The sequence below is a fragment of the Condylostylus longicornis genome, unplaced genomic scaffold (genome assembly GCF_029603195.1).
Source record: "Condylostylus longicornis isolate FDR11 unplaced genomic scaffold, ASM2960319v2 ptg000170l, whole genome shotgun sequence".
NCBI lineage: Eukaryota > Metazoa > Arthropoda > Insecta > Diptera > Dolichopodidae > Condylostylus > Condylostylus longicornis.
In genome coordinates this window covers 147,696-157,717 of record NW_026578138.1, presented here as the reverse complement: position 1 = coordinate 157,717, position 10,022 = coordinate 147,696, and the positions used below count along the sequence as shown (strand labels likewise).

Sequence of the window (10,022 nt, the reverse complement as noted above, 5' to 3'; positions counted from 1 at the left end):
ATTGTAATATATTTTGCACAAATATAGTAAAAAATTTTTTAATTTATTTAATAAGTAAATTATTTTTTCAAATTTCAAAATTTATTTCTCAAATTTTCAATTTTTGTTTGATTATTGGTTTGTAGTATTTTTTTTTTCTAATAAAAATCTATAATAAAAGTAAAATTTCTTACAAAGCTTATTACAAACGTAATAAGCAACGCCATTTTTTCAATGATGAGCGGCTGCTGACTGCTGTCAATTCCTTTTTGCTGATGCTACTTGATGCTTTTGCTGATGGATCTTATTTCTCACGTTGCTGTTGATTTGGGTTCAGGAGCAGGTTGGTCAAATGATGCCAATGAAGGATCCTTTTCCAGTCTTTAATATGTATAATTTAACGTGAAGCTTTTTTTTCCTTTTTATGGCTTTTTGTTTTCCACAAAATTTTATTATAATTTGTTATTATTGTATTTATTTAGTGCTTTGGGATTATAACAAATATTCACATAAATTCAAGTTTTATTAAAGTCATAACTATTACAGTATTATTTAAGTTTCTTATTTAGTATTTTATGTTATATTTTCTTGTTGCTTTTAGTATTTTATATTATATTTTCTGAACTTAATTAATTTAATTTCATTATTAGTTTCACTTTGAAATTTTGATTAGCACTGTCACCCGTTGAAAACGTTGGACGCCAGTTAATTTTATATTATATTTTCAATATAAAAAAAAACAAATTTTTTTTTAATAAAAGAGTTTTATTTCTTAAAATCAACATTTGCACAATTTGAGCATTAATTACTTATTACGTCCATTACATTTTAAGCTTAATTTATTTATAATTTTTTAATTATGTTGATGTTTCCACGTGATAACTTTTGTACGGGAACGTTATTGTTGGCATGTGTTAAGATTGCAGACATTGCGTCTGAAATCTTAACACATGGGAATATTTTTATGAGTTATTTCGCGGGAAAGATATTTTGTTATTGAATTTTTCAGTAAATCAAATTTGAAACTAATAAAATGTATTTTGAGTTAACTTAAATCTAGGGTTTTCTGTCAGAACATTATATCCATATTTTTGCCATTTCGAGTAAAACTTCTTTGTATTATTGAAATTTTTTTGTATTATTTTTCTTTTACTAAAACATTTACTAGTGAAAATTTAGTGAAGATGGTTTAATAAGTTAATATTGTAGAATGTTGCTACTAAATGTTGTATCTATCAAATAAATCAAATAAGATATGAACTTTTTCCAATTGCAATCAGTACCAATCAATACTGAAGAAGTTCACTTATCTAGTTTTAAGTAATGAACATTTAAATATAAAATGTAGAAATAAATACGTGCAAATGTTTCTTTTTCAACTTCAAACGAAACGGTATAAAAACTAGAATACATTTTCATTTCAAAAGTGTATAACATGACATACGTATCTATATTTCAATGTCTTCTTAGAAAATTTTATCATTTCAAGAAGTAAATAACTGTTGATATCTAATTTTGCTAGAGAAATTATTGGAACAATTGATTAGTTAAAATGATCTTCAAGGATTTTTTTTTCAAAACTAGTGAATTATTTTTATTTTGTAAAAATATTTTATTGTGTAACTGCGTCCAAAGTTTAAAATTATTTATTGTCTATAAAAAATAAATTATATATAAAATTATATAATGATTTATTTTAAATAGATTTCATTGGAAAATTAATTTATGCAATTAAAGCAAGGCCTTCAATTTATGACAAAACTTTTAAATATTACGCAAATAAACAAGTGGTGCCTCATTTGTGGGTGGAAGCTAACGAAATAGCTATTGACTTATGGAATGAATTGACGCTGAAGAAAGTGATAAAGTTAAAGATAAAATTTAATTTTATTATCTTGACTTCTTATTGGCAAATATTACAACAAAAAAGAAATCGTACATTCAAATTTAGTTAACGATTCATATTTTGTGATGCTGCCAGGGAATAGAACATTGTGGTGTCCTAAAATAATTTGTAAAATAAAATAATATAATGTTGTATTTCCGCTGTATTTTCAAAGTTCACGTAAAGGGTGGCCAAAATTCACGCAAGATTTGAATTGCGCCATTTGTGCGATAAAGTGGTGACCAAACCAAAAAAAAAAGTTCGGGGTTATTAAAAATGGAGCATTACACAAAAGAAAAACGCATTTTTATTGTTGAGCAATATTTTGTTTTGGCACAAAAAACTGGATTATTATGTCGTGATAGTGGATGTATTTGTTTCTGGACAATCACTTGTGGACTTTCTTCATCCCAAAGACTATAATTTTGTCAAGATGAAAATGAGCCTCATTGCTGAAGAACAAGTTGTAGTTGCTGATAAACTTTCATTATTTACAAAATATTGCTCAACAATAAAACTGCGTTGTTCTTTTGTGTAGCGCTTCATTTTCTAATTCCTTAGAAATCAGATATCGGCAACTAGACGTTTACTATGGGCCAAATATACATTTTTGTGTATATAAAGAGAAATAATCAACCGATTTCATTGACATTTAATATTTGAATTCCTCGTATTAAAACAATGAACATATAAATTTTTTAGAAATATCAGGGCTCGAAAACTGATCTGCGGGCCTATTTTACATTTTTCACCATATCTACGGAACGAATTGATGGAATTTCTTGAAATTTGCTATTTGAGTTCTGGTTGTTACCGAAATTAACTGGCGAGCATTTCAGGGAATTCGGGTTGCACAAAGCGAAACTCTACTAAGAGCCAAATTTAGAATTTTCTAGGTATGTTAACTATAAGCTTACTAATGTCCTAAAAATTGGAAAAAAGTATTTAACAGACATTTTTATAATATTCTGTAACACTTTCACTCAACTAGACAATACACAATGCGGTCGGTTATGTGCTGACCACATCAGATTTTTTTTAAATTTCTTTATGCATTTTCATGTAAAATTTTTAGAAGTTTTAAAAATATTTTACCGATTTTTAAGCTAAAATTTAAGCCATTGAAAGAAAATGTTAATTTTTTTCAAAAAATTTCCAAAAAAATTCAAAAATAAGAATTTTTCTCTAAAATTTATTGTATTTTAATAAAAATGTTGAAATTTCGTTTTTTTTTATCAAAATAACGATTCTTAAAAATGTCAACTGCTTTTTATAGTGACTGTTTTAATAAAAAAATAATAATATAGAGAGTTATAGCATTTAAAATTAATAAAAATCAAAAATAGTGATAATTTTTTGAGCTTGTACAATTTATCAAGGGTCTTTAAGATCTTGAAATACGAATGTCTTTTTTGCTATGTCTCCTGCAATGTAAAAGTACTTAAGCTTAAGCATCCACTCTAGAGTAAAAGTTGTATCTAGTTTTAATCCTCTAGCCAATACTATTATGACTATATGTTGTTGTATATCGTACTGAATCATCCTGTATACTCATCATGATATATTATCGTATAGGTGCATACTACAGCCTACTTGAATGTAATTCTATATCAAAGTAAAACTTTGAACTCCTAAAAAAATACTTTTGCCTCGGTATCGGCAGTAAAATTTTCTCATTTCTCAAATGTTGGATGAAAAAGTTCTTTAAAAAATTAATTAATTTAAAAAATTGTTCAATTTTTTTAATTTTTTTTTATTTTTAGCTGTTACAGTATTTGGCATTATATTAGCCTTTTATTTTATTTATGCTTTATTTGCTCCTAACTTTTATGATATTTTTGTTAAATTTTAATATACTAAAATATAAAACTAATTAATTATAATAATATACATATATTAAATTTAAAATCTAATATATTTTATAGTCTATTTAATTCATATACGTATCTATTTAATTTTTTTCGTTTATCATTGTTTACATTTACTCCTTTGAATTGAATTTTTAATAACGATTTACTGGTAAAAAATTAGTTGCAAATGCTTTTTCATTTTTAAAACTTGGATTCATAAATATTGAATCTGGTTTAGTAAATGTTATAATTGATTGGTCCCCACATTGATTTTCTGATGAGTATATACCTTTCATGACCCAATTTCCACTACCGTTCGAACATGCTAAAGCGCTACCATAATCTAAGTCACATGCATTGAGAACCGGCCTTCCACATAATTGATCAGCACTAGCATTACAGTTTTGACGATCAAGTACGGTTACTTTTGAGTGATGCATAATAGCGTCTTGTAAATGAACTATATGAATGTTTTCAAAATAACAATTAAGTACGTGAAAAAAAAGTTTACATAAATTTTAAAAAATTATTACCTTTTAAAACCTCTTTTCCCCAACCAGTTACATAACATTCCTCATTTTCATCTGGATCGCTGTCATCAATGCATAGTGGAGCAATGTGAATATCAAACTTCAATTTAGAATCCAAATGTAATAATGCGATGTCGTTATTGAATTTTACTGAATCATAATTTGGATGTATTTCTATACGCTTAACCCGTGAATTTTGGAAAGTTATCGGCTCTATATCACTTCCAAGTTTCCATTCGCCGCCTTTAATAATAACGTCAAATGGCTTGCGTCTACAAGATTGTATATTGGTGATTAAAAGTTAAAAAATATTTTTCTTTGTAAAACAATGCAAAAAATATATCACCCTTGTACACAACGAGCGCTGGTTGCCACCATATCATCGGCGATGATAACGCCACCACAAATCAAAGATTTTTTAGATTCCAAAAGTATCATAGCTTGCCAGGGATATTCTCCAAAAGCTACGTAAAAACAGAACAATGAATTTATGTATTTAAATTTCAACATTAATATATGTACGTACTAAGGTAAGATTTATGTTTTTGAGACATTTTTTAAACTAAAAAAATTAATACAAAATAACAATTCAAGTAAAATCGTCTAAGAAATCAAAAATGGAAGAAGTATATTTGTAAATGGTTTATTGAAAAAATTTCTTAAAATCTGTTCCTTTGTTCCAAAAATAATAAAAATGAAGAAAATTATTTTGAAAGCTTTTCCAAATAATTTTCGAAAATTATTACGAATTCCCTGAAATGCTCGGCAGTTAGTTTCGGGAATAACCAGAACTCAAATATCAAATTTTAAGAAATTTTATTAAATCGTTCCGTAGATATGGTAAGAAATGTAAAATCGACCCGCCGACCAGTTTCCTAGCCCTGATCTTTTCAAAAAATTTATGTTCATTGTTTTAATACGACAAATTTAAATATTAAATTTTAATGAAATCGGTTTATTATTTCTATTTATAAAAGCAAAAATGTTTATTTGGCCCGTAGTAAACGTCCAGTTGCTGACGCCTGATTTCTTCCAAAAGTTATAAGGTTTCGCGGACGGTCGAGTTTATATATAAAATTTCAAGTAAATCAGTTGAATATTTTCTTCAAAATTTTCAAAAATGTAAAACAGGTTCGCTAAAAAGTGCAGTTTTCGAGGCCTGATATATCCCAAAAGTTGATCAATCTGTGTCATAGTCGAAATAAGCTTACATATAATTCATTTCATCAAAATCGGTTCAGCCAAACTTGAGATATAGGCGTGCACACACAGACCGACAGGTTGCTAAAAATAGTTTATTTACACTTCCCCACTATGGAGAAGTGCATTCCCACCGAAAACTCGTTATGCAAAATTTATTGCCATCAATGCGGTCGGTAATAGAAAAAACTTCACATCCAATCACATCACATTAAATTACATCATCGTCATGTAACGAACAACTGTTACCGACTGTTACTGAACAACTGTAACTGTTACTGTTAACTTTCAGCGTTCAATCGTTTTTACGTTGCAGTCATTCAGAAATTGTGGAAAAAGAAAATTGTCTTTAATAAGCAGGGTATTTAATAATATTTTTTTGAAAAATTGTATACATTTTCTGTTTCCTATTTGATATAATAATTTTAAAAACCAAAGAAACAAGGGCTCTTAAAAACTTTTTGTTCAACTAAATTATTAAATACTAATTTACCCTACATCTACGTATGTATATCCATAGGTATATTAACAATTTATTATAACTTAAAAACTAACATTGTATCCATATTTTTATACCCGTACGAACGTATGTTCGAAGGATTATTGCGATTTTCAAGGATTATTTGTTTCTAATATTCAATTGTTAACAATTAGTTTTTTTCAATTCTTTGTTGGAAATAGTAACATGTATGTTATATATGGCATACTACCAAGAAGCTTATTTGCAAAACTTTTCTTCGGTAAAACTTTTGTTGGGTTTCTAAAAAAATCCAGAAGTATCTAGAAGTTGGGGTCTAAGTACCTAGTATTAGTATTAGCAATTGAATATTAGAGACAAATAATCCTCGAAAATCTTAAATCGCCATAATGGCTTTAAAATATTGTTACACTATTCTTTTTGCTAATGTTCTTGTCAAAAGATGTCGATTATAGAATGCATTTTGTATTTATTAGGAGTGCGAAAAAGTTATTTGCAGTACAATATTAATGTTTTTAAAAAAATTAATGAATAAGATTTAGTAACAATAAAATAATTTTTTAACCTGAAAAAGTTTGCAGAAGTAGAATTCTTTTTTCAAAAAAAAATTTTGATATTTCAGGATTTTATAAACTAACCTGCGTCTATAGAAGTATCACCTTGTAAAACTGAATTCTGTAGTAAAATAAGAAAAAGAAAATAAAATTTCAAATATTAGTATTTGTTATATTTTGTTTTTAATATTTTATTATTTTTAAAACATCCTTCTTATATTTGGGTACATAATTTTATTAATAATTATTAATAACTTGCCAAAATTTAGTATATTTTAATCTAATCACTGTGATGCCCCTTGAATGTAAATTTTGTCTAATATAGTATAAAAAATAACCATAGAAATGTCAAGATAATGTATTCATATGTATGTATATGTACAATAAAGGAAAAAAGGATTAACTATGTATATTCAACCAATATTTTTTTTTGGATTTACAGTTAAAGCAATGCTATTCAATATTTTTAAATTATTATCAGAAAAAAATTACGACTTTTACGAGAAATTTAATGCCTATAAGCAGCAGGCTCATGAAAAAACTTCGAGAACTGATGAAAAAACTTTTTTTTAAATTTTTTATATAAGTTTAAAATTCGTTAAAGCAAGAAAAGTTAAAATTTAAAATGAATTGAAAATATATACATATTTCGCCGAAAAATTACTTATATGGTACTTAATAAAAAAAACATTTTGAACATATACGTACATAACGTATGTACGTATTGAAAAAGTACGAATTAAAAATTTAAATGAAAAAGTAATCAGTTTCAAATTTAAAACTTGTTCGATAGCTAAATTTATTGCAAAGTGATGAAAATCAACCATTTTGAAACAAATTTATGATTATTCTTAACCATTTCCAATAACAGTTGCAGAATACAAAGTGCATTATCGAACGAGCTTATAATTACAAGAATATTTACTGAATATGTTGTTCGTACTAATATATCCATATATATAGCTATTGCTTGACAAAAGTAGGGTAATTTTGCTTCTTTAGTTTCAAAATTAAGCAAAAACATGATTATAAAAATAGGTTTTAGTATTGGAAACTAAATATACTTTTAAATTCTAGTTTGAAATTTTCGATATAAAAAGTCTTATAACGATATAAAATCGTCTTATTCCTTCTTAGCAAAATTTGATTCAAAATATCAATATATATTTTTACATATGTACATATGTAGTATTTATTATAATGTTATCTAATTGAATTTAAAAAATAATACACAAAATTAAATAATGTTGAGTTACTATATAAACTCTAGGTCTTTTTTGAAATTTATCGAGATTGTTTGTAGCAGAATGTAAAATAACAACTTTCCATAACTAGATTTAATGTAGTTATCCATATCATCAATTACGTGATTTCAATTATTTTAATGTACAATAGACTAATTTAGAAAACACTAACTGCAAGTGCATATAAATTTTTATATTTTTGGTAAAAGTTAAAATTTCGTAATTTGCACAAAAAACCACACATATTTTTGTTTATCAAAACTTTATCTCGACATTTCTAATTTGTAAATTATTTCAAATTTAATTTTATAATCCTTAAATTGATTTTGATACTGTAATTGCAAAATGTCTTACCTACCTATAAAAGAATTATTAAATAATAAACTTTTTTTCCTTAAAATTTGACATTTTATAATTACAGTATTTTCTAATTAGTAACAATAAATATACCCTCCGATTCGGATACCACCAATTTTTGTTACCAATTACTGTGCCACATTTTCTTAATTTCTATTAATTTTTGAAATTTAATTACAAGTTAAAGAAATTCCTTATTGCCCTAAATTTAAAAGTTGCCATAATTTTGTTTTATTGAAATTTAATTGTTTCATAAAATATATATTGATGGAAAATTTAAGTTTAAAGCAATAAAAGTATTTCATAAAACAGTTTTCCAGATCCTGAAATACATATAAGAAGCATTAAACAATAATAAAAATTTTTCACAAAAATAATAACATATAAATTTTTTAGAACACATACACATAACATGTACGAACTACTTAAATACCAAACCAAACATATTATTATAATTTTAAAATTTAGTAAGTACCAATACACAATATTAAAAAATTATTTACTTTTTCTGTTTAATAAAAGTATACGAAAATATATTATATATATATATATGTCTAATGTATATATATATATATATATATATATATATATATATATATATATATATATATACATAACTATATTAATTTAATTGTTTAAGATACACACATCCTGTGAGAGATATATGGAGATTCTCGATTGTTTTTTCCTTCAACTTAAAACTTCTGTAGTAGCAGATGTTTTTAGTACTTATTATAATACGTTTTCTTTTTTAAAGAATTACAACTAAAAACTGCGTGTAAAGTAGTGAAAAATTTTTTTCAATTTAGTTTAACTTGAAATTTTAATGTTGAATAATTTTTATATTGAATAAGTAATTTTATAGGGTGGAATAGTCGTCAAATTTAGTGAATAATCATAAAACTACTTCTACGTGCCAGGTTATAAATAAAATGTTAACATTAAATCTGATGTTTTATTTTTGTTTGTCTCTAAAGGTAGTTATGTCTCATTTGCAAATATATTTTTTAGCTGCACAGTTCAAGTACTTTTAGTCATTATACGACACATTTCATTTTGATTTCACTAATATGAAACACATACCCTAAATATTTCAATAATTTTCTTTTGGAGTTATTAAATGTTTGGAAAATTTATGACTAAAAATAATTTTGGGGGAAAAATAGAATCAACCTAGTGTGTAAATGTAGTGCAGAACATAGAATGAATGAAAAAAAAATCATGATCTTTCATTTTTTTTATAAAAAATATTTTTTTATTTAAACTTATTTTGAAATAAGTAAAATCATATTTAATATTTTATAAATATATATACATAAATATATATTTAATATTAACATACATAAATTTTTTTTTAAAATTCAATGTTTAACAACTTACAAAATTTCTGCTAGCACATCTCGCAACGCGACTGTTTGGTGCTTGTCGCCTTGAATGATTAGACGCAGATTGCGCCTCAGTTGCCAGATTGTTATTTGCGCGACGTTGTGTTCTTGTACTTGGTTTATAGGCTCCAGTATCACCAAATAATTCAGCTTTATATTGTCCTAATTGGCTAGCTGGCCAAGGATCTTTATAATTTGGATCGCGACAGCACACACCATTGAATCCTTCTTCTGGATTATAACATGACGTCATTGGTACGCGATAAATTTCCTGATCTTCGCTTAAAACTACTGGGGTATCTGATATGACACCTGTAGCTGAACAGTATTCCGATCTGGTACTGCAGTTTTAAAATCAATTAACAAATAGAAATTAAAAGAAAATTTTTTATTCGCAAAAAAATCTGAAAATGTAAATATAATTTTTTTCCATATTGTAAAAAACAATTATTAAAATGCTTTGATTGTTTGAAGCTTTAAACTACATTCACATCCTCTAACAATAGTATTAAAACTATAATAGTCAATATACCATATCCTGAACTACAAAGCTTTAAGTC

At 25.7% G+C, this 10,022-nt stretch overlaps 1 protein-coding gene across 3 annotated transcripts in view; it reads right to left on the bottom strand.

The window, feature by feature from the left end:
- Window positions 1-3,615: 3,615 nt before the first annotated feature.
- Window positions 3,616-10,022, bottom strand: part of LOC129616278 (inactive serine protease scarface) — a 138,222-nt gene continuing 131,815 nt past the window's right edge. For all 3 annotated transcript variants that reach the window (XM_055531856.1, XM_055531855.1, XM_055531854.1), the window contains exons 5-9: window positions 9,458-9,803; window positions 6,561-6,597; window positions 4,591-4,708; window positions 4,248-4,516; window positions 3,616-4,174 (exon numbers count right to left, since the gene is read on the bottom strand). In XM_055531856.1, the coding sequence (XP_055387831.1) occupies window positions 3,867-4,174; window positions 4,248-4,516; window positions 4,591-4,708; window positions 6,561-6,597; window positions 9,458-9,803 (1,078 nt within the window). In that variant the 3' untranslated portion in view covers window positions 3,616-3,866. The remainder of the gene's footprint in view (window positions 4,175-4,247; window positions 4,517-4,590; window positions 4,709-6,560; window positions 6,598-9,457; window positions 9,804-10,022) is intronic.